The 25,012-nt window shown below is 45.9% G+C and overlaps 1 protein-coding gene across 1 annotated transcript; it reads left to right on the forward strand.

The window, feature by feature from the left end:
- Positions 1-266: 266 nt before the first annotated feature.
- On the forward strand, positions 267-21,721 carry COPZ1 (COPI coat complex subunit zeta 1). The gene is made up of 9 exons (XM_079139850.1): positions 267-361; positions 11,828-11,896; positions 13,477-13,558; positions 14,172-14,263; positions 15,773-15,828; positions 17,411-17,488; positions 18,112-18,163; positions 19,543-19,581; positions 20,364-21,721. The coding sequence occupies exons 1-9, from the start codon at positions 344-346 to the stop codon at positions 20,409-20,411; spliced, it is 534 nt and encodes a 177-aa protein (XP_078995976.1). The 5' UTR covers positions 267-343; the 3' UTR covers positions 20,412-21,721.
- The last annotated feature ends 3,291 nt before the right edge of the window (positions 21,722-25,012 follow it).

Genomic DNA, 25,012 nt, shown 5'->3' on the forward strand with positions numbered 1-25,012 from the left:
GGAGGACACTATCACGTGCTCTCCGCTCTACCAATTGAAAATTAACAATCGCTTCCTCTATTTCCCATGGAAACAACCCCGCCCCGCTGACCTTCCCGCCCCATTCAGTTGTGAGGTTTTGGTGTTTTATTGAATGTTCAAGCTGACAATCAAAGTCCTGTGCCTTCTGTCTGGATACCTTGCTTCCGCTTTGCAAGCTACCACAGTTATTGGTTAATGCAGCAATGGCTGGATTTTTCTTATCCAATGAGCTCTATCCTGGGAGGGGTCGCATGAGGACTCAGGGCCAATCAGCGGCGGCGTTGCTTTTGCGACTCCACGTCGGCACCAGCTGCGGGGCAAGATGGAGGCGCTGATTTTGGTAGGAGCCGGAGGGGCAGTAGAGCTGCTGCGGTGCCCAGAGGGGCCGGGAGTCAGGGTTTAGCTGAGGGGGAGCGGGGAGAAAGGGGAGTTCCGGGTAACCTTCGGGGACAGAAGGTTCTGCTGGCCGGTGTAATAAGTGTGTGGCCTGGTGCAGGACTTAAAGCCTTGGTTTAGAGTGGAAGCCCTGCTGGGGAGAGAACATAGAGTCCCTAAAAAGTTAAAGGGAGCACCTGGTGTCCTTTGGATCCATAAGATTATAAGTGTACTGGATTGGGATTCTTCAGGGTCCTCCTCATTTTGAGCATTTTGGATGATATCCTCACTTGAATTACCCCAAACCTTCATCCTTGCCTCAAACTGTAAAATTAGAACACAGATGTGTTGTCATCACAGGCCCCTCCTGGTGGTTTTGAGTTTGTGTGTCCATTGATAACTACCTGGCACTTTCCTTAAAAAAAAAAAAAAAATTGTTTTCGGTTTCCTGTTAATCCCTATTACACAGGGATGTCATATGATAAAGACTCAGCATTCCATCGGAGTTCTGGAGTATCTGGTAGAGTTAGCATGGATCATGGAATATTTTCTCAGACTCTCTATTCTCTTCTTTTCCATTCTCATATACACTTTAGGATTCCTGCCCTTGTGGGAATGGAACTTAGGGTCTCTCCCATGGTAGGGAATCACTCTACCACTGCTCTGCATCGCCAGCCATAGGAATTCTTATTGTAGGATCTAGGATGCTAATTTCTCCCTCTGGTTACATGAGAATTGTGGTGGCTAAAGAGGTTTATTAGCCCTCTAGTTCATTTAGTCCTTTTGCTTGTTCAAATAACATACTTATTACCCCTTCTTTAGAACTGGACTAGAGCATTCCCCTTAAAAGTGCCTATCTGGCTGTTCAGGGGGTTGTGTGTGTGTGTGTGTGTGTGTATGTGTGTGTAGGTAGGTAGGTATAGGAATTCCACTCCCCTTTCTTTAATTTGAACTTTAGGTATTTTCCCAAAGAAACTTTCTCGTCTTTTATTTTCCTTAAGATTTCATACATGTACATATCCGGATCCTTATCAGTAAAAGGAAATAATAGGTTTTAATTCTTCCATTTCAAACTGTCAGAGAAAATTTCTTCTTATCATATGGGTTGGTTAAATTTAGGTAGAAAGCTTAAAATTTGAGTAATTTTAAGTATTGTCTGTATCAGGCAGTTAAGAGTTTTTTTGTTTTTTTTTTTTTTTTTTTTATACTGGGGATCTAATCCAGGGGCACTTTACCACTGAACTACATCCCTAGCCCTTTTTATTTTTTTATTTTGAGACAGGGACTCCAACTTGCTGAGAGTCTTGCTGAATGACTGAGGCTGGCTTTGAACTTGCAATCCTCATATCTCAGCCTTCCGAGTTGCTGGGATTACAGGCATGTACCACCATGCCCAATAGTTAATGAGTGCTCTTAACCAGGTAACAGACTAGCATACATTCTAGGGAATTGGTTTCTTTGGAAGATTTTTAGATTGTTTCATACATATATTTAAAAGGGAGTCAGTCTCCTTAAAAGCCAAGGAGTGAGGAGGATGATATCTGGGGAGTCTTTTTTTTTTTTTTTTTGGTACTGGAGATTGAACCCAGGGGTACTTAACCGCTGAACCACATCCCAAGCCCATTTTTTATATTTTGTTTTGAGTCAGGGTCTTCCTGAGTTGCTTAAGGGTTCACTGATTTGTTGAGGCTGGTCTTGAACTCAATTCTCTCACCTCAGCCTCCTGAGTCACTGCACCACAGCGCCTCATTTGGGGAGCGCTTTTAACAGTTTGTGTGCAGTGGTGGTTCAGCTGGACCTTTGGAGAAACCTGATCAAAATGTATTCTTTAGAGTTTGATCAAAATGTGAAAATCTGTCACATTTTCTCTTCCCTTAGTTCTGTATCTTCTCCCTTATTCCTCCAGTTTAATCTGCGTCTAAGATGCTGCATTTGAAGATCCTTGCTAACTTGTTCAGGTACCCTGAACTTCGTTTAAAAACCATATCAATTCTTTGTCATCAGGAACCTATATAATGGAGTTAGGGAAACCAAGGTATGGGGAAAAAGACTTATTAAAGGAAGTACATTGTAAAAACTTGAATTAGATTTTGATTTCCTTATCCTCCCAAAGTCTCTGATGTTACTATAGTTTTTGTCATTGGGGCCTTTTTACTTTTTCAATATGCATAATTGTCCTTTCAGTCATCTATTATGTAAAGCTTTTTGGGGCGACCAAGAAAAAGTACCAACATATATCAGTTCTAATTTTTTGTGCTGATCTCCAGAGTTCTTGGGATATTAAACAGTTATTTTTCTTCCTCTGTATCATATCTCTAGCCAACATTTTTTTCCTCTTTATAATTTTAATTTAATTTGGACCCCAGTTAAGAATTTGTATTCCTTTCCCACTATTCCAATCTTTCCCAACTGGAATTCTGAGAGAGGAGTAAGCCCTACTGCCATAAGGCATTCATTGTGTATAACCAATCAGCTTCTCTGTATCCACCATGGCATTATTTGTACCATTCTTGGAAGAAGTGAGAAAATGATTACTTAAATATTATTACGTATTCGATGATTCAGATGAAGAGTCTTAGTTGAGAATCAAGTAATATTTCCTAAATCTCTACTTTTCACTACCCTAACATACTGGCCCACAAAATTCAGCTCCACCTTTTTTTAGAGTCACCTTTTCTCACTGCTCCTTTTTCTCTCATTTCCTTATCTTTTTCCTCAGTACTATTTCCTGATTCTTGTCTTCATCTTCATTAGTACTTCAGAAGTACAAGGGATCCCTGGATCTCACCTTAGATCTCTACTGAGCCAAAGAGTTTACTGTACTAGGACACCAATGAAGTCACTCCTTAGAGAGGGCAGACTCCTAAAGGTCTTTAGGCTTCCTCCTCTCACATTTCTATTTGCTGATTCATCTGGACCTCTGGAGAAATCTGATCAAAATGCATTCTTCTCACTTATACATGGCACATAGCTATAGCATGTTGAGAAGGGAAGGGTAAGAAGGACAGGGTCAGGAAATTGCTAGGTGCTGTGGCTTGAGAGACTGAGGCAGGAGGACTGTGAGTTGAAAGCCAGCCTCAGCAATTTAGGGAGGGCCTAAGCAATTCAGCAAGACCTTCTCTCAAAGTGAAAATAAAAAGGGCTGGGGAATGTGGTGGCTCAGTGGTTAAGTGCTCTGGGTTCAATCCCAGTACCAACAAAACAAAGCAAAAACAAAAACAAAACCCCAATGAAATCTTAAAGATAATCACCTACCCCTTCCTTCCTCCTTTACCTTTGTCTCCCCTCAAAGCTGAGTTACTAGGGCTGGGGATATAGCTCAGTTGGTAGAATGCTTGCCTCCCATGTACAAGGCCTGGGTTCAATCCCCAGCACAACTGCAAAAAAAAAAAAAAAAAAAAGGCTGTATTACTCCACTAGTTTAGATCCTTGAATCTTTGTACTCGGGTTTCATTTTTCCTAATCCTCTCAGGATTCCCCTATGTGCTTTCCTGGTGCTTTTTAGACTAGGCTCTAATTCTGTCCTTTCTCTCTGTAATAACTTTATTTTCAAACAATGACCAGGACCTGATTTCCAAGCCTCACTAAAAAAATTAGGCCATCCTAAGTGCACAAGGATGTGCATATATATGAAAGAAGAAACTATGCAGAATACATCAATGACGCTTAACGGTTGATACTGCTCCATGGCCTTTGCTTCCTGAATCATCTTAATGGGGCTTTTGTTAAATTCCTTTGGCACTAACAGTAGAGGTACTTGGCCTGAATGCCCCCTCCCCCCGCTTTGGGCAAAGGTATCAATTACATTAAGCCCCCAAAGCACTCCCATCTCATTCCTGGCAGTCCCCTGTGCCCCTCTTCCAGCTGCGTCCTTGCTGGTGCCTGGCCCTCCATTTCGTTAGGAGAAGCAATCTCCTCATTCCTGTGCTGTGGAGATATATTTCTCAGCTAGGGCTCGAGCAGTGCCAGCACTGCCCCCGGTGAGGTCCCTGGCAGCCATAAAAATTTTTATTGTGATTATGTTGGTGTCGGGGTGTCCATCTGGGTTATTGCACACCTAGTTTAATTGATTGAAGTTTAATTTATTGACACTTCAAATTAAATGATCAGAATAAACTGTGCTGTTACTCTGGCCGGCTTGTTTTAATGGTTGATTGCTGGAAGCAGACCTTGGCTTGAACTAAAACCCCCAAAGAGCAATTGAGGCTGCTTCTAACTCTCCCCATGTCTTGCCCTCCAAGAAGACCTCGTTATAGATTTCCGACATATTTATATATATTTTTTCCCTCTCCTTCACAGTAGTGGGAAAGAGTTGGTCCCTGGCAAAGTATAAATTATATCAAAGGTCTAGGGGAGCTGTCACATGGTCAGAAGAAGAGGAGGAGGCCTCCATGAGAAGAAAACCAGCCCCTTGAGAAGCCAGGTCCTCCCTGGGCGGCAGAAGATGAGTGCAATTACTCCGATATTTGAGGGAGCCTACTGGTAGGTTTAGGATCTTTTTTTGGCACCAGGGATTGAACACGGGTGCTTAACCACTCAGCCACATCCCTAGCCCCTTTTTTTATTACTATTTTTTTTTTTTTATTTTAAGTCAGGATCTTGCTAAGTTGCTTAGGACCTTACTGAGTTGCTGAGGCTGGGTTTAGACTTGTGATCCTCCTGTCTCAGCCTCCCAAGCCACCGGGATTACAGGCATGTGCACTGTGCCTGGCTAGGGTCTTTTTCATCTAAAGTCTTGCTACTGTTTCTTACTTACTGCATTGACATGACTTGGTCAGAGTCAGGATATTGACAAGACAACTGGTGAAAAGGGAACTAGAGGAGGCAAATAAAAGATGGAATGGGAATAAAAAAGAGTTGGTGCCAACCCACCCACTTACGCTGGAGTGATTAGGAGGAGGGAAGGCGGGTGCTGAGTGTAGCTGATGAAGATGGATTGGAAGGCTGGGTCCACGTACATTCTGAGATGCCCGTGCTGGCAAGGGCTTTCTCACAATTGCCTCTCCTGTTTCCCGGGCAGAATAACTTTTCTCTCACATCAGATTATTAGAAAGATCTCTTCTGTCCTTAGATTTCCCAGCCTTTTTGACCTCTGCTGGTGTTTGACCTCCTCATCTCTTCAGGAAGTCCTTCCTGTTGTGTAACCTAAGTCATCTATGCTGCAGAGGAAGATTGTCTTCTCATTTGACTTTTTTTCCCCCCCCATTCTCTGTTTAGATGTCCATATCCATAACCAGTTGGTCTGGATAGTTCTGACAGTGAATTTTATCCAACTCCTTTTCTATTGTATAGTTTTTAGAGAGAGACTAAAACCAGAGAGGAGAGCAATTCTGCCTCAGGCGTTGATTTGGGAGTGTAAATAGACTGAAAAATAAACACAGAGGCTGTCAATTCAGTCTTTCAGAGACTAACATTTGCTTTTAGGAGCAGATGGTGGGGGCAGTGGGTTACATCATGGTACAAATGATGACCAAGAATGCATCAGAAATGAGTCTAGCCCCATTCGATCGGTTCCTCTGCCGAGTGATATTTAAGGGAGGGCTTCTGAATTACCAGACTGGGGCAGCAGGAGGTTCTAATACCGCTCTCAGGCCTCACATGTGGAAGAGTCTGATTTCAGCTTTTTCAATTCATCTCTCTTCCCAGCTGCACTGCATCATTGTCCCGCATTTCTGTGAATCTTTCACTTCCAGGATGGTTGAAGAGTTAGGGTCTGTGTGACCCGCCACGAGGAGAATTTCTACAGCAAATAGACAGTCTTTCTGAGTTTTAAGAAAGGACCTAAGACTTTGCATTTCTGAAGAGTTGGAGGCTTGGTCATCTTCACCCTGCGGGTGTCACAGTCAGCAGATTCAGCCATTGAAAGCCAGAGGGGCGTAGTGCTGGCGTTTACTCCCCCTGCTGGCTGTGTTAGTTTTCTCAGCTTTATTAATTTCTAAAGGCCACACGCCTGTTTTTTGAAACCATTAACTTGTGTGAGGTTATAGGACTAATTTATAAAAGTATCAGTCATTTCCCCAATATTCTCCATATTATTATATTATCTTCAGAGACAAACTTATTTAATTCTAAACCCAAGTCTGTGAACTCCTTGAAATCCTAAGTTCGTGAATGTGAACTTTGCTGGGAGCAAGGTCCATAGATTTCACCAGCTTATAAAGGGGGGAGGGAGTCGGCGGTTACTCAAAAAAGGTGTTAACTTTAACTGATTTAGGTCAAGCCTCTCACTTCTCCCACGAGGAAGCGGAGTCTCAGAGAAAAAGGGAAAACTTGAGTATGGCTGATCAAGAATGTAATACAAGCACCATAGGAATTCAGAGACATTTTCTCCTGTAATGGCAGAACTCCTGGTGACTTAGCTTGCCATGTTTGTGTTTTGTATCTGTGTTGGCTAGGAAGATTCTTTCTAGATGTCTTCCTGCCATCAGTTCTTCCTAAGACATGTTCGGTTTCTTCTTTATAACCAATATTTGGTCTTGTGTCAGCTGGGTAATAATATTTTGTGGTACCTGTGGTTACTATTCTAGAGCTCTGGGGTTTTTTTTGTTTGTTTGTTTGTCTTTGTTTTTCCTTCATGCTGGGGATGGAACCCAGGGCCTCTCTCGCTTTCAACCACTGAGCTGTACCCCCAGCCCCTGAGCTTTTCTTCTTGAATCTAACGGCTTTTCCTTGTCAAAACGCTTAGCTAATTCTTTTCATCTGAAGTCCAAAGGTTTGTGACTTGCAAATTGGAGCCCTCAGCCCCAAAGGAGCTTTTAATTGTAAAAACTTTGGCACAGAATCAGGGAGCAAAATACCTGTGTAGCCATGTGCAGCTGAGAGTGGTGTCTAGTAATTTCTCCGTTGACTTTTTACCGTCTTGGTTTTACTGTATAAATAGGAGAGAGAGAATAGCATCTTATATCTCTGATTGATTGAGACCTGTTGCCAGGCCACGGTACACCCTTTCAGCATGGCCCTTGAAGTACTTCTCTTGAAGTAAGGAATGAGAACTTTCCAGGAATCTTAATCAGGTTCTTAACCTGTTGCTCTTTTGGCTTTGTGGATAACATATTCTAACTCCATGAAGGCTTCTTGATTTTGCCCCCTAAATGAATCATATAATAATTAGTCATAGCTTCCAAATATCCTATCTGCCCCAAACACCTTTCCTCCAGTCTCTTGGTGGCATATCAAGATATGTTATATCCCGAAGTATTCTGTTACTATATAAAACTATATAAACAGAGTAACTCAGTGTTTTTTTTAAATCCACCTCTACTAGTTTTACTTAAAAGACATACATATATAGTTTTGTTTTTTTTTTTTTTAGTTGTAGATGGACGCAGTACCTTCATTTTATTTATTTTATGTGGTCCTGAGGATCGAACCCAGTGTCTCACACGTGCTAGGCAAGTGCCCTGCCACTGAGCTACAACCCTACCAGAGCTGCATTTTAAATACTTTTGCTTATGACTGTAGTCCTGAGCAAGCTGCAGGTCTTCCAGAGGCCCACAGGGGGCGGCACTAGGAATGACCTCCCCTCCCCCCCTCCCCACCTCCAGTCCTCTGTGTGCAGAGGGAGAGGGTTCTGGAGGACAGTGGTTATCACCAGGTATCAGAAGCCTTTGATAGGGATTGAAGACACATTCACACAGCCTCATTTGCTAATTTTCTGGTGTATCACCTGGCCTGAGCACAGCATTGTAGTTTTCTTGATCATAAATACATGCATGAAAATCCATCCAAGCCACCCATCCTACAAATCAATCTGCCTGTACACCATTTCCAGGCACCATTAGCATTTGAGGTGAAGTTCTGTTATACACTCAGGCTGTGGCTCTCTGAAAGTCAGTGCATCACAGAACTTTGTCTCGAAAGCTTTCTAGCAGCTACCCATTTTCGGAGTGGGAGGGAAGAATAGACCTTTTAAGTCCTTTGAATAGGGGCCTAAGCTTGTAGGATCTTACTTAACAAGCAGCATTTAATATGCTACAAGGTCAAGCCTAGTCCATTGTCTAGGAAGCCCATTTCTCAGTAGCTGGGAGTTATTTATAAACTTGCCCTTTGCAAAAACTTAAAATGAAATTACATTAGCAGTAATGGCTTCTGGGGCCTTTAAACTGGTTGGTTTTATGGCATGAGGGGAACTCCTGGCCCCCCCACTCCTGAGAGGTAAAGGCCCCAGGCTGAGGTGGAACCAGCTGCAGTCAGGAGGTGGCAGGAGAAGTAAAGAGGCTGCTGCTGGCTTCAGCTGTAGTAGGATGGAAATTTCAAGCAGCATTGAAGTTCTTGTCTAAATTTCTCGCTGTTTTCAGTGTGATTTTTCCTTTGGAAGTTTGAACTAGCCAGGCTTTTCTGTAATGCCTTCTTTCTCCTTCCAGAGCTCTAATACATTGAATCAGGTCTTTGTCCTTGCCTTCTTCAATCTTTATCCTGCCCAGGAAGACCCAATGTTTCTCTTTTGGGATTTCTTTTAAGCACGTATTCTAGGAAGCCAATGAAAAGAGCAAGGAACCCACCCAGGGAATGTGTTTCTCTCTTTGCCAGCACACTGTTTAGATACTAATGCCATGTTGGCCACAAGAACATGTGGCCATTGGGGCTTTTCTTTTCTTTGGGTTCCCATGTGTTCTAAGTATACCAGATTCTATGCCTGCGAGAACCATCCACCTGTGCCTGATTAAGGTCCAGGTTAAACTAGTGGGTTTTTCTCTAAAGTTGCTGTGAATGGACAGAGGGACAACGCCAAGGATCTTCTGGGGAAAGGTTCAGAAAAAAAAAAAATGATTTCTTCTAAATTTTCTTCTATTGGACTTCTTTTTTTCCATTAAGAAAACTCATTTCACTGAGTGTGGTGGTACATGCCTGTAAACCCAGCTGTTCAGGGGCTGAGGCAGGAGTATAGCAAGTTTGAGGCCAGCCTGGGCATCTTAGTAAGACCCTGTCTCAAAATATGCGGTGCTGGGGATCGAACCCAGGGCCTTATGCTTGCAAGGTGAGCACTCTACCGACTGAGCTGTCTCCCCAGCCCAAATCCCCAGTTCTGAGGGAAACAAAACAAAACAAATGGTTGCGGTAGCACACATCTGTAATCCCAGTGACTTGGGAGGCTGAGGCAGGAGGATCACAAGTTTGAGACCAACCATCAACTTCGCGAGGCCTAAAGATTTAGCAAGATTCTGTTTCAAAACAAAAAAATCAAAAGGGGGTCTTGGAGTTGTGGATCAATGGTAGAGCGCTTGCCTGGCATGTGTTAAGGCCCTGGGTTTGATACTCAGCTCCACATATAAATAAATAAAGTAAAAGATCCATTGACAACTAAAAAAAAAAAAATTTTTTTTTTAAATCAAAAGGGCTAAGGATATGGCTCAGCAGTTAAGTGCCCCTGGGTTCAATCCCTGGTACCAAAAGAAAGAAAGAAAGGAACTCATTCACAATTCACTAACAGGGAAACCCTTTGGTGTCTCCCTCTTGGTGAATTGAGGAGTTAAGCTGCTATGGAACAGAGGCTGCTTTATGGGATGACTTTTGTATGAGGAGCTAGGTAGTAGTTAGGAAACCTGCTTCTATTTGTTACCTTTTAGACTAGACTAGAGGACTTCCCTCTGTTAGTTAGCAGTTTCCTGGTTGGAGGCAGGAGTTCCTTCTACCTTGTTTATTCCAGAGTGTACTATATATGGGGGGCCACCGTAAGGATTGCTTATCAGAGGAGAGGTAAGTCAGTAGTAATATCACCCCAAATGGCCACACTAGAAAATCCACTTATAGGTGAAAATTTAATTATAAGAATTTGCTTAGGGCTGGGGTTGTAGCTTAGCAGTGCAGTGCTTGCCTCACATGTGTGAGGTACTGGGTTCAAGTTTCAGTTCCTCATGTAAATAAATAAATTATAAAGGTCCATTGACAACTAAAAAAAAATAAAAAAAAAAAAGAATTCCCTTAGATACTTATTGAATCAAGAAATGTTTATTTTCAAAATTCCTTTGTTTTCTCCATGATTGAACAAATACTGAGAGTTTAATACATGTCAGGCATTGTTCTGGACCCTCATATTAATCAGTGAACAAAACAAAACAAAAATTGTTGTCCTCAAGAATTCAAATTGAGAAAGTTGACATTTCTTATCACCTTGTTGTCAAAAGTCTGGGTTCCCTTTACTCTCATTCCTAATCCCCCCTCCCTACTCCTGAGCTGGGGTTTGTACCTGGTGGTGCAGTGAGGACACAGGCCCCTACGCTTCCTGGAGCCTCATGAACCAGTTTACCTGTGTAGAGGCTGTAACCCTTCAGTTTCTGGATCTTTGGCTATAATTTTTTCCTCTTCACTCTTGGGTCTTTGTTAAACATGTGCCTGGAGAATGTGTTTGAGGACTAGGGGTTTGCTAAGTAAGGCCAGGAAAGAAGTAGTGCTTGCCCTGTCTTCCCTCTTTCCCCCCTCCTAATAAGCTGATTAGAAGAGAGCAGAGCTCCAGGCCACCCAGCTTTTTGGGTTTTTTTGTGCCCTATCACTGAGCTGCAACAGCTGCCACCAAGCCCACCACTGAGCCTTTGCAAAGTCTTCTATTTGCAGTTGATGAACGGAATTAAATGTAACCTTTCGTCTGATGATGTGATTCCCTTATGAGAGCCAGTATTCTTTTTTCTCTTTTGGTGCTGGGTATGGAACCCAGGACCTCAAGCAGGCAGAGCACATTTTCTACCAGCTAACTAATAATCCTCAGCTCTTCAGTTTGATTCTTGAGATTGAAAGAAAACTCCCCTCTTGCTTACTACCTCCAATCTCCATGGTATTTCTCAGATTTTCTTACCAGCCCCAAAAGTCAGATTGTTTTTTCCCCTAGCAAGTTAAGTGGTAGTGACTAGGATATAGTGGAGAAATCGGGCTCGGTAGGAGGGTTTTCGGGCTGTGTTTGTCTCTTTGGGTGGCATTCAGAACTGGTGTGTGTGTGTCGGTCTGTTTGTGTGCACGTAAACACTCATTTTCCTCTGTTCAGTGTGTGGGTGGTTTAGGGAGGCTTGCTTTATGCCTCTGCATTGCTACTGCATTGGGACTGCAGAAACTTTCAAGTATACTAGGGCATTCAACCCTGTTTTCAAATGGCCTCTTGCAATGCCTATTAATTAATCTGGTCACATTCCATACCCACCTGTGTAGGAGACCAGGGAGGGCTGGTAATTTGGAAAATAACTGTACCACAATATTTGGAAATAACAGCATGACCTACCTTGACTCAGCCCTCTGTGAGTCAGACACTTGCTTTGCTGCTGCCTTGGAGTCCTTTGTTGAAACGCTCCCTCCCCCAGTTCACTTACTACTTGATCGTACTCAGTGGGAAATGTCAGAATCTTACTGTGTCAGGGAAGGTAACCAAAGGGATTAGGGGAAAGAATCTGGGGTGCCAGTAGTGGTGGGAGCCTTGAGGACTGAAGGTGTGTTCCTGTCTCCTCAGGAACCCTCCCTGTATACTGTCAAAGCCATCCTGATTCTGGACAACGATGGAGATCGACTTTTTGCGAAGGTGAGAGTCCCTTTCAAATTAGTTTGGGAGCAGGACAAAGACATCGTGAGCTTGGAATCTTAAGACTGGCTCTGTTAACTTCTGCTAGTGTTAGTATGATTTTGAGAATCTTCAAAGTCCCCAGACTTTGACCTCCGTTGTCACCTGCATCAGAGTCTGGAGAAGCTTTGGAGCATTGGTTCCTGAACAAAGCGGTATCTAGATGTTAGAAGCACTCTGCCCATGTTCATCATTCCCAGCTCCTTCCCTCCTACCCTGTCACCTTCTTGGATTTTCCTGGGAATTCTTTTGTGGTTCCAGGGTTCCAGCTCTAGATTTACAGGCCTCACCAAGCTTCTTACCTCTTGACTTCTCAGTATGGTGTTTTTAACTTTGGATCTTTTGAAAGAGAGGAGAAAGGACACCCTTCTCTTCCCTCCATATTCTCCCCCTCCTGTAGAAATTTCTTCTGTCCCTGGTGTATTAACTCCGGGCAAGCATAGCATAAATCAATCAGCAGGTAGAGATTAGTTTAGAATTCACCAGCTGTTCCTCCCTGTAATTGGATGTAACTATGCAGGACACCTTTTGAAACAGTTATCCAGTTACTAAATGCCAGACCTGTCATAGGTCTTCAGCTGACTGCGACGGATTAGCCCCTAAAGAGCAGAACGATTTAGCAGCCTGCATCTCCGCCCCCTTGCCAGGGAGAGCCTGGGAATAGGCTCAGCAATGTGCTAGACTGCCCCCTGCTTCTCTTACTTTGCAGGAAGGAAAGCTGAGACTTGAGAGACCACAGGACAGGGCTCGCCTTGCTATGGAAGAGGTTTTTACAGTCTTTCCTCATTCCTCAGCTTCATACAGCGAGGGAGTATCTGAGGAAGAGTCCTGCCCTTCTAGTCTTTGTTTTCTCTGGCATTGCTCCTTGACAGGGCAGCTCCCCAGAAGCACTTGGTGGGAATGGTTTTAGGAGAGCTCTCCTAGAATGCTGATAAAAGCAGGGCCTCATTGCCAGGTGTGGTGGCACACTTCTTTAATTTTAGTGACTCAGGAGGCCAAGGCAGGAGGATCACAAATTCTAGATCCATCTCAGCAACTTAGCGAGGCTTTAAGCAACTTAAGGAGACCCTGTCTCAAAATGAAAACAAATAAAAAGGGCTGGGGATGTGGCTTAGTGGCTAAGTACCCCTGTGTTCAGTCCCTGGTACAAAAAAAAGCAGGGTCTTTTTTTTTTTTTTTTTTGCGGTGCTGGGGATTGAACCCAGGGCCTTGTGCTTGCATGGCAAGCACTCTGCTGACTGAACTATATCCCCAACCCCAAGCAGGGTCTTATTATAGGGTTGGTAGGCCTTTGCCCTCTGTCTTAGCAATGTGAAGTGGGATTGCTCATAGCAGGGTCCTTTAATTCTCTCTTTAAATTGGATTACTCTCTGCTTGTTCCCTGCCTCTATCGCCCTCCCCTCCTTCTCCTTGTCAGTATTTCTCCCTCACCCCATGCCTTGAAAGAGAGAAATCCAAGATCCCAGGGCAAAGCGTAGTCACTAATCATTCTGGGCTCCCAGCTCTAATGACCCAACCCTGTCTCCTTTCCCTCTGACCAGTACTATGACGACACCTACCCCAGTGTCAAGGAGCAAAAGGCCTTTGAGAAGAATATTTTCAACAAGACCCATCGGACTGACAGTAGGTCATTTTCCTTTCCCTACTCCCTGTATTGGGGGTGAACCATGGTGAGAAGGGGGTGGCTGCAGGACTGTAGAAAAAGGATAAAATGACTGCCTCCTTTTTCTTCTTTTCCTCCTCCCCTCATATAATAAACTCTTCAGAAATGTAATGGGGAGGTGAGTGTACCTCACGCGGGAATACCGTGCTGGAAGGTTGGCTGTTAGCTACCTGTCTAGTCCCTGGATTTATGAGCCTCACTTGACAAATTTAACTGCAGCTCTGCTTATTGTACCGCATCCATTAGGGCAGGTAAATGGAAGTCTGTAAAGGTGACCGCTCTGCATTTTCACCTCCGAAGGATCGACTAGTATCCTGTCTCATATACAAGAAGGGAAATAAGTGTAGTGGTTAGGAGTGGGGGAGGGAGGCTAGAGGAGAAGATACATTTAGACTCCCCCAGTTTAAACTTCCCTTCTGCTACCACCCAAAAAGAATAGATCAGCTTAAGTCTTTGAGGTCATTGGAGCCTGCCTTACCTGACCCCAAACCACTGAATACTAGGAGTTCACAGTAACTCCTGTTCTGCTTCCTCATCTTAGGCTACTCACTGTTTCCATCTTTCTCCCCACAGGTGAAATTGCCCTCTTGGAAGGCCTGACAGTGGTATATAAAAGTAGTATCGATCTCTATTTCTATGTGATTGGCAGCTCCTATGAAAATGAGGTGAGAATCCCCAGTCCTTCTTACTATCTTTGGTCCCACTTCCTAAACCATAGGCAGGACAAAGCCACTTGTTTTGGGCTTAAGAGAGCCACATTCCTCTGGCTTCGGACAGGGCTAACCAAGTGGTCTCCACCATGGCCCCACAAATGAATCTGCCTAGAAAGAAAGTTTTCCCAGATCCATTTTCTTATTTCCATATAGAAGACACAATATAGATTTTAATGTCCTTCCCTGCAGTGTTTTTTAAGATGGATTTCTAAGGTGTGGTCAAGGTGGGGGGACAGGATGCTGAGTCCTGCTGTGAATGGTGTATACCTGACTGAGTTTGAGCTAATGAGCAGATATTCTGGGTCTTGCTGAAGCTATACAGTATGAATGGGTCACTTGATGAAGTCATACAGTGTGAATGGGACTATGGGTGAAGTCCTATCCTGCATGCTATATGCAGGAAAAACCATTTATGTCAAGTAGTAGCAACTTCCATAAGAGTAGATAGGTAAAAATAAGCCCCCAGGGGGCTGGGGCTATAGCTCCGTGGCAAAGCGCTTGCCTCGCACTGAGTTCCATCCCTAGTACCACATAAAAATTAACAATAAACAAATAAAGCTTGCTGTCCATCTACAACTACCAAAAAAAAAAAAAAAAAAAAGCACCCAGATAATTTTCAGCAAAAGTCAAAGTTCGAGAGATGCACCTCCTCCTGAGCTCTTATTGCTGGGAGTGCTTTGCTGAAGACATTGTTATTTAAACCTTGCAGCACTTCTGTGAGTTGTAGGTGTCAGTGTCTTTATTTTACCAATGGGGAAACCAAACCATGAGGAACCATAAAATTATTTTTAGTGACCATTGTCAAACTACAAAAGTGGCAGTTTCATGTGGTTCAGTGAAATAATTCTGTCAGGGTCATATGCATAGGAAATGGCTCAGCCGGGGTTCAAACCCAGTTCTGTCTGACTCAAAAGCCCTGTGCTTGGACTGAGGGCACACTTGGTGGAGTGTGTGCTTAACATGCTCAGGATTGGATTTTCAGCCCCAGCAGGGAGGCAAAAGAAGGCTGTGCTCTTTCTACTAGCCATGCTGTCTTTCTCTGACCTCAGCAATGATTTTCCTCTGTACCTAAGACATCAGATAACACATACACAGTAAAGATACCTTGAGGGCTGAGGTGTGGCTCATGCCTGCCTAGCATGTGTGAGGCACTGGGTTCGATCCTCAGCACCACATTAAAAATATAAATAAATAAAAGTTTAAAGAACAAAAAAGATATGTGGAGGACTACAACAGGAAAGTTTTATTTAAACTGCTGGCTAAATGTGGGACGGTGTGGCAGAATGCACTTCTGTGAGAAACCATACATCCTCTTCCTGTTTTGTACTCACTTCCACCTTGTATTTCTGGTCCTTTGAGAAAGTCTGTGTATTTTGATGGTTAACGAATTGGAGGGTTTTTCTTTTGGGTAGCAGTTTATAGGGCCTTGATCCTTTTCCTTCTTCCTCTCTCTCTCAACAGTTGATGCTTATGGCTGTTCTGAATTGCCTCTTCGACTCCTTGAGCCAGATGCTAAGGTGAGCAGCCATTCTTAATGTTGGCTTGGGACAGAAAGTAACTATTCTTCAGGCCCAAGGATTTGTGGGGAATCAGCAGAGGCTCCAGGGAGTCGATTTAGTTTAAGAAGTGGGCTTATTATTTCAGAGTAATTCACACTGAGGGGGAGGACTGGATGGAGAGCACGTCCTTCCCATGGAGTAATTCTACTGGGAACAGGGCTTCTCCTACTGGTCCCTGTGGCTTTGTCAGAGTTCCAGCCCCTCCTGAGGCTTCATTCTCTGAGGCTCCAAGGCTTTGTTCTTCGCCCGAGAAGTAGCCAAAGGGCAAGCATAAGGCAGTGCACCATGTGAAACCTCTGTGCTTTGGGAATGGAGGCGGTAGTCCCAAGTTTCCACTTCTATCCCTTAATTTTTCCCCTCTGTAGAACAGGAAGAATGTGCTGTTTACCCTCTCCTCCCTTTCCACCCCCGCCCCCAGCCCTCTGTTCTCCATGTTGATGGGCAAGAGAAGAGACATAAGATACTTTTCTTGAAAACACCCAGGGCTCTGAACTTCGTTCCCCCAGCAGCTCCCAAGTGAACCCAGTACAGACAGCCATCCGGAACAGAACAGCAGGCGCTCTCAGCCCCACAAAATCAGCAGGGCAAATGGCTCAGGTTTCCTCAGGAAGGGGATGATTTATTTTTCAGCCAGGTGAATGAATAGACTTCATTTCGGGTAATCTAGTGAAAGAGTCAAACTGACGGATGTGACAGGCCACATGCCCCAACCACCGGATCTGTGGCTGGTGGATATGGACCCTGACTGTTCTTAGCCCCCTTGTTGGGATTCTTTTCTGAGCCTGAGCAGAACTGGTAAGGGAGGGGGAAGACAGGGAGCAGAGCCAGCCGTAGGTGGTTTGTCAGAGCTTGAGTGCAGATAGGGTTTATATTCAACCCCTTCCCACCTCCCGCCACCTCCAGATTTTTAGCTCTGTTTGTTTTTTTTTTTTTCTACCTACTGATGTCTATGTTTACAAGCAATGTCATGAGCAACATCATGGTAGGAAAACATTATGCAGGAAAAAAATTATGTATCTAAGTCAGTTTCAGTGGCTTGCACCGATAATCCCAGCAACTCAGGATTCAGGTTCGAGCCAGCCTTGGCAACTTAGTGAGATCCAGGCACAGCAAGGTGGTGCACGCCTGTAATCCCAGCAGCTTGGGAGGCTGAGGCAGGAGTATTGTGAGTTCAAAGCTAGCCAGAGCAACTTAGTGAGGCCCTATCTCTAAATAAAAGAGAAAAAAGAACTGGAGATGTACCTTAGTGCCTCTGGGTTCAATCCCCAGTACCAAAAAGAGAAAAGAAAAGAAAGAAATAATAGCTCTAGATAATCAGCCTATCTGTTCACAGTCTTTTCTGATATTCCTGATCCTTACATAGCACACAAGAATAAGAAGTTGTTTACAGTAGAGTTGACTGGCTAAAAAGTTCTTCACCTTATTCACCTCTTTATGTGCTTGTTGGAGACATTTATTTGTTTAGTTCAGACAGTGTCTATCCAGACAGTGTCTTAGGATTCCATCACACAAGGACTGGTTTTTCTCTTTGGGGATTCAGGAAAAATGTAGAAAAGCGAGCTCTGCTGGAGAATATGGAGGGGCTCTTCTTGGCTGTGGATGAAATCGTAGATGGAGGGTGAGTTCTCTAACCTGCCTGGATCTGGGATGGTGGGGTGGCTGCTCCTCCTCGAAGTCAAATGGGCTAAGTGGTCAGAATTCTATCCCTATAGTAGTTGGTCCATCAGGACACAGCGAACATGCTAGGCATCATGGAGCACGCCTATAATCCCAGCTACTTGGGAGACTGAGGCAGGAGGGATCATGAGTTCAAAGCCAGCCTCAGCAATTCAGCAAGGCCTTGAGAGCAACTCAGTGAGACCTTGTCTCTATATAAAAATATAAAAAAGGGCCTGGGGATGTAGCTTAGTGGTTAAGCGCCCCTGGGTTCAATCCCTGGTACCAAAAAAAAAAAAAAAAAAAGCAGCCTTGGCAACCCAGTGAGACCTTGTTTCAAAAAAGAGCTGGGGGACCTGGTATGCTGGCACATGACTATAGTCTAGTGACTCAGGAGACTGAGGCAGGAGGATTGAACGAGCAAGGCCAGTGCTGGAAACTTAGTGAGACCCTGTCTCAAAATTAAAAAGCACCTCTGGATGTTCAATCCCTAGAAACACACACACACACACACACACACACACACACACACACACACACACACACCCCCAAAGTGAACAATGGTCTCTTTTTTTGTCTTTATAGGGTGATCTTAGAGAGTGATCCTCAGCAAGTTGTACACCGGGTGGCATTAAGGGTAAGTAAGCAACAGTGTTTTCCTGTACTCACTCCCCTGTCAAATCTATCCATAAACATCCTCCAGAGCCAGACCAACTGAATGTGTCTAAGGGTCTGGGCTGATAGAATACATACAACTTTTTTTCCTTCCTTCTTCAGTATCCCAAGGAAGGGATGCAAAGGAATTTATTTCTTCCCCTAACTTGATACCTAGCATCTCTTATTGTCTTTGCACAAAGTAGACACAATGTATGCATATTGAATGAATGATGAAATAAAAGAAACTTTAATATTCATGGTTCTGAAAGTTGAGGTTGACTTATTTCCTCTTTGAGACTAGATCCACTTATCTGAGACAAAGGAATGTCTTTCTTGTCTTTTAAAGTCTTCTGTAACTGGGTGTGGTGGTGCATGCCTGTCATCCCAGTGGCTTGGCTATGGATGAAATGGTAAATGGAGGGTGAGGCAGGAGGATCACAAGTTTGAGGCCAGCCTCAGCAATTTATCCAGGCCCTAAGCAACTTAGCAAGACCCTGTCTCAAAATAAAAAGTAAAAAGGGCTAGGACTATGACTCAGTGGCTAAGCACCCCTGGGTTCAATCCCCATTACAAAAAAAAAAAAACTTATTCACCAGAACCTAAGTACTTTGGTGCTAGTGATATCAGAAAGGGGCCTCTGAGTTAGCTACAGAAGGATGCAAGTCTGCTGCAGAGATCGTGGTGCGTACACAGAGAGCCCACCTGCAAATTGTGGGGGTGCTAAGATGTCTGAGCAAAGCAAATCTTTCCATACATAGAATGTCCCAGCTCTGACCTCCATAGAGTGAAGGCTGACAGTGCCGGGTAATGGGAAATCTTCTCTCTTAACTGCCGTGGGCTCCATTTGCATAGTTTAATCTTCTCCTCTAACATATGTCTCTATGTGGCAAGAGAGAGGGTCCCCCACCACCAGCTCCCCCCTTCCCCTTCTCAGGCTGCTGTTGCAGCAGTTTATTTCTTCAAATTAACATGCCGTCGTTACCCATCAGGCCTTGCGGGATCCATTAAACTACCCCTGGCTCCCCCTCATCCTTTCCCCAGCGATATTGATATTCAGGGAAGGTCTTCTCTGACTAGGGAATCAGGTCCCCACCCCCAAGTTGAGGATGTTGAGGATCAGATAACCTGCTGATTACTTGAAATGGAATAAATCTTTTAAGAAGTCTTGCCTTAAAATGGAGGATGGATGAAATGACCCTTTTGTGTTTATGGTCCCTCTGGCCAAGTAAAACTGGGGCTGTACTAGTCCCTAGAAGGGATTGAGAAGTTAGGGTACCTGCCCTTTGCATCAGTTTAAAGGACCACCTCTTCCTTTCCTACTACCAGCCTCCAACCTAAATGCTTGTCTCTGTGCCACAGGGTGAAGATGTCCCCTTAACGGAGCAGACCGTGTCTCAGGTATGACTTTCTCTCTTCCTCTCCAGATGGATGGAGTCACTAAAGGGGAAAAGTAGTCCATCCCAACTTGCCAAGTCTGAATGAGACTGGAGATCCAGATATCTTCCTTGGCTCCCTCTTATTCCAGAGAATTGAGACTCACACAGCCCTGTGCTCCCCACCCTCACTCCCAAACTCCTCTCCCAGTTGCATGTGAGCAGTGACTGTCAGCCCTCCTCAGTACCCTTCAAACCCTCCCTGCCTGATGCCTCACTCAGTGATTTATTCCCCAGCAGAGGCTTGCCTTAAGCAGATGGTCTGTGTGCGTGTGTGTGCACACTCTCTCTTATTATTCAAATGAGGGCTGGAAATGCATATTCTAGGATACACAAGTTTTGCAGATCCATCCTGCTACCTTGACTGCAGATAGATTGTCTGTCTACCTGATTCAGGGGCCAAGGGAGGGGTTGTTTTTTACCCACTTGAAACCCTCACTAAGGAGTTCGTCTGGATGTATAACCTCCTCTTTTTAACATATGTCCAGTAACCCCCAGTTTTTTTCTTTCCTCCCAGGTATACCTCTTCTCTCTTCATCCCCCCAGTGGATTTGAATTTTGGGGGAATTTCCCAAACTGATAATCCTCTAGGGCCTTAGAGACTTCTTCCTATTCCTCTATCCTTGGGGATTTTCTATTCCTCATTCTTCTAAGGACGGGGAAGGCAAGTGAGGGGAAGGAGAGCCCCGCCCCCTTCCCACCCTGCCGCTCAGCAAGTCTCCCTCAGTGCTGCCCTTGTCTCTGCAGGTGCTGCAGTCAGCTAAAGAACAGATCAAGTGGTCACTCCTCCGGTGAAGACCCTGTGCCTGGCTCTTCGCCCCCCTCAAAAATCCGCATGTCTGCTGTGATTTCTCATCCAGGCCCCAACCGGTGCTCTCAGGGTCATCTTGGGATCAGAAGAGATCCTTAAATCTCCATCCTGTCTGGGGTTGCCCCCTCCCCCATACACTTCTTTCTCCTCACTCCTGCTAGGAGTAAAGCTCCCACCAGATTCGGATGCAGGGCAGGGGAAACACCCTCTTTCCTTCCTACACTGGATTTTGTTCCATGCTCTCCTACCCCCATATTTTCTCCTTAACTCCTTTGCCCATTGCTGTCGCTCCACTCCAGATCAAAGCAGGAGAAAGAATGTGCTGAGTGTTTTCCTCCCTTTGCCTTTACTAGGCCTTATCCCAACAGCCCCTATGTGCAGTAAGGGTGGAGGTGGGAGGAGAATTCCTTCTGCAGTATGAGCGAGGGTCGGGATGGGTAGAGATGTGTCCAGTCTCAGCCTCAGCCCACTTACTGGCCTCAGCCTTTCCCCCCATTTCATCTTACTGTCCTGTCCTTTGCCTTGAAGAAGTGACTGGAGGCAGCTTATAGGGAGGGGGCAGAGTGGCAAAAACAGTGATTTAAATATTACGGAGTAGGGCTTATAAAATTCATTCTCCACCCTGATCCTGGCATATGGGATCTGCTGTGGTCTGTGAGTGGTCATTCTGGGGAGGTCCATCTCTTGATCTGCTACCTTAATTCTCCATCTTTACTACCCATGGGCCTTTTACCTGATTTGTCCTCTCTGTCCCAGAGCAAAGCCAGTCCCTGGAACAAAACTCTGTTTTAGTCTTGGGAAGGAGAGTTTCTGCTCAGAACTGGGGAAGGAGGGGGACTTACTACTTGGGCCTTGAGGGGCCTGTCCCCTCAGCTGCCAACATGCCCTCTGCTCCTCCACCTTGGGTCTGTCATCTGCTGCTTAACCCTGTTCTTCCTTGGCCTCGGCCTTACATAAAAGCAGTACTGTAGGTCTGGGCTCTTCCCCTCCTTAGGTGGCCAGGAGAGGTGACTTTTTCCTTTGGGGTTTGGATTTCATCAGGATAAGAAGATGAATTATCCATTCTTGGTTCTAATTCCCCTATCCCCCAAAACTTCTTCCCCACAAAAAGATAACCTTCCTGAGACTTAAACATTCTGTCCCATCCACTAACTGCCAATTCTCCAACACTGAGTGGGGCAGATAACTGGGCATATTTGAGGGGTGTCTTGGTGTAAGAGATGTACATTCAGGAGATGGCCACCTTCCTATACTGCTCTGTGTGAAGAGGAATAAAACATTTTTTTCCAAACTGCCTTTGTGTGATGTTTCTGTTCCTCTTCCTCTCTTTTTGGCAGCTACTCCTATTCCTCCAGCCCCCTCCCTCTCCCCATCTTATAATATTTCTTCCCTCCTACCTCAGAGACTCCCCAGCAACTCAACCCCCCCATCCCTAATTTACGGGGCTGTTTGCCTCCTTGGCATCGCTCAGTCCCCTCGCCTGGAAATTGGCGCCAGGGGTGGGGTGGGGATGGTATTTTCTCAGTGGGAGTCTCAGGGAACTGAGTTCTCCCCCCACCACCCCCAAAGCCAGCTGCCTGCTCCCGCCTCAGCCATTAGTAACCCAGAGACGCGCACCTGCGTGGGGGCTCTCCTCCAGCCCCTGCTCCCTTCCTGCACCTCCCACTCCTGCTCTGAAACGGCGCTGAGCGGGTTATTTATCGGAGCCAGCGCTGCTCCAGAAGGTCAGGACGGCGGTGTAAATAACCTCTTCTCGCCATTTCCCCGTCCCTCCAGAGCCTGCTCCCCTCCCCCTCCTCCACCTTTATTCGCACAAATGAATGTGGCTGGGCTGGCGCAGAGCCTGGCCCTGCATCTTAATGGGGCGGTGAGCTCACAAGATGGATTTAGCTAGGGGTTTTATGGTTGCCGCGGCGACAGGAGAATGCTTTGGTTTTCTTTCCCCTTCCTCTGCAGGATTTTAAGGAGGGGGCAGTGTGGGGAGTCCTCCTCTCCACTGCACTTTGAAGGGTCTCCTTCTCAGTCACCTCTACTGCTTACGAACTGGGCCTGCAATTCCAGGGTTAAGCAAGAGAATGGAAAGGATGAGAGGAAGGTGCAAGAATGAGGAGAGCCTCTGCAGCATCAGGACGTGAAACCTAGAGTTGCACAGTCTTGCCTCCTCCTCTGTGGCAGCCTGGCAGTTAGGCTCAGCAAATGGGGGGCACCTGGGTGCAGGACTCCTCTCAGCAGATAGAAAGAAAGAAAGAAGGATGTTCTATTATGTCACTCCTGCCTCTGGTCCTGCATTGAAAGCTGGAGTGCAGCGGGTAGGAGGAGGGCTGGGATCACGTCTATCTTTGCCTGAGCTGCAGAAAAAGTAGTGCCCAGACTTAGCATCCTAACCTGCCTTATCACCCAGCGTGGCCCTTGGGTAGGGGCAGTGTTAGTGCTGGAGTTGGGGTTGAGTTCTGTACAGTCTCCAACTTGGAATTCTCTAAGCTTGTTTCTCCAGTCTTCCGTTTCCTACTAGGAATGAAACTTCAGGTGCCCAGGATTACCCAGGATTCTCAGCAATTTTCTTTCAGGACTGTGAGGAAACCATCCTCAACACTGATTGAAGTAGAGATGGGAACATTGCATGATCTCCCTTGCTTTTTTTTTTTTGGTCTGGTTGTGGGCCTCTGAATTTCTGCTTGTGAGCCTTTCCCTGTTTCCCAGGGGACTCTAAGAGGCCCCTCCTCCCCTCTCCCTTCTTCCCCTTTGGCTGGGAAAGTGACTACAGCCTGAACAGTGCCAGACACCTGCTTGCCAGATGTGGCAATTCCCCCTCCCCCCCAATGTCTATCCTTTCCCCACCCCACTGAGCTCAGGCAGAGGGAGCCCCCCCACAGAGTGATTTACTGCAGCTTCTCTTCCTCAAGTGCCCCCCTTAGGCTCCTCTCCCTCTCCGTGGTACCCATGTCCCCTCATTTCCCACCATTTCCTGCAGCCACCTTCCTGGTACAGCCTCCTCCCACTCCCACTGCAGGGTGCTGGGCTGTGTAACCCCAGGCTCCTGGCTCCTGGGCTGGAGAATGAATGGGTGGGGCAGGGATGATTGGCCTCTGTTGCACCCATGGGAGAGTACATCAGCAACACTGCTGAGGACAGTGGCAGCCAGAGCTGATGTCATTCTCATGAGGGGAGGAAAGGAGGTGGCAGAGGAGGAGGTTAGTGGGGAGGGAACCAACACTTCAAGACTGTCTGCACAGGAGAAAAAAGCCTCTTAGAACTTCCTGGACCGGCGAGCGTCCAGGACTGTGGCTGCATGGTGGACAGTGTGTTTTTGTTAGTCTGGCAGGGTCTCTGGACCCTGTCTCTGGATCTGTGTCATGTGAGACAGTAGATCCTCCTCAGCTCCTTCCCTTCATTCTTCCCAAAACACACACTTAGAGTCCTTGCCTTTCTCCCTTTCGTGTTTGCCCTTCGGTCTTTCTCTCTGAGTCTCTGGCCTTCCTGTTCACCTCTCCTCCCTTAATTGTGCTTCTCTCCCTATCACCTCCTGGCTCCCCCTCCTCTACTTCCATAACATAGCAAAACCTGATATGATTCTCAGACCTCCCGTCACAGCAGGGACTCCTTCAGACCCTCTTTTTTTCTTCCCATCCCTCCTTGCAACCTGACTCCCAAAGGTCCCCCCACCCCGGCCAGAACAGAGTTCATGGTAGGACTGAGGTAGGGGAGATGGCTGGACTAAAGAGTGGCAGAGACAGGACAGATGGAGACTCTAAGGAACCAGAGGAGGCGAAAGGAGGGGTATGAGAACACTGGAAGAGCAATACAATGAGGGAGGAAATGTGAGTAAGAGACAAAGAGGCCAAGGCTGAGAGTTAGCAAGAATAACAAACCAGAAGAGGGAGAGAAACTGACATGAAGAAAGCAAGCAAGGATGGAACAGAGAAAAAGAATGGAGAGACAGAGACAGGAAAGCCAGCAAGGGAAGGTTGCTGGGGAGGGGCCAGGCTAGGGGTAGGCTGGCTCTCCTGGGCTCCCTCCTGCTGACAGGCCATAAATCATGTGCGTGCGCATGTGTGCAAAGCACATGTATGTAAGGTAAGGGTCTGAAGTGGGAATAGTGATGACTCCCACAATATTATTCTCCCATTTGTTTTAGGAACCTCTTTTCTTGAGGTACCCCATACCACCCTCTCATGTCCCAGGAATCCTGAAGCTCCATTCTGAAGGGACTTTCACATCTCAGGGATCCTGACTTTCTCACTTGGAATGCAGGCTTGCTGGAATGTCCACCAATCCATAGAATCAAGAGGCCCCATCCCCTCACCGCCCACCCCCATGCCTGCCCACCAGCTGCTCCTGTCTGTCTTCTCCTCCCATTCTCCTTGTATCTCCCCCTCCTCGCTACTGACCCCTCCCCCAGCCTCTGACCCCCAGCCTGCCTGGGGTCTGGGTCGGAGGAGAGACAAAGACAGGATTTATCACCAGTATAGAGAAGCACCCAGAGACCTGGGCTAAGGGCAATGGCTGACCTCCCTGTGATGGGAGGGAACACTACACTGGAGGCTGGAAGGCTGGCTTCCAGTGGCTCCTGCTCACAACCCCCAAC

The sequence above is a fragment of the Sciurus vulgaris genome (assembly GCF_902686455.1).
Source record: "Sciurus vulgaris genome assembly, chromosome: 5".
NCBI lineage: Eukaryota > Metazoa > Chordata > Mammalia > Rodentia > Sciuridae > Sciurus > Sciurus vulgaris.

What these genes read in the sequence shown, in the direction of transcription:
- COPZ1 (XM_079139850.1), top strand. An exon ending in GCAGCTCCTATGAAAATGAG is followed by an intron (nt 14,264 to 15,772) that starts GTGAGAATCCCC and finishes CTCTCTCAACAG; the next exon opens with TTGATGCTTATGGCTGTTCT. An exon ending in TACACCGGGTGGCATTAAGG is followed by an intron (nt 18,164 to 19,542) that starts GTAAGTAAGCAA and finishes TCTGTGCCACAG; the next exon opens with GGTGAAGATGTCCCCTTAAC.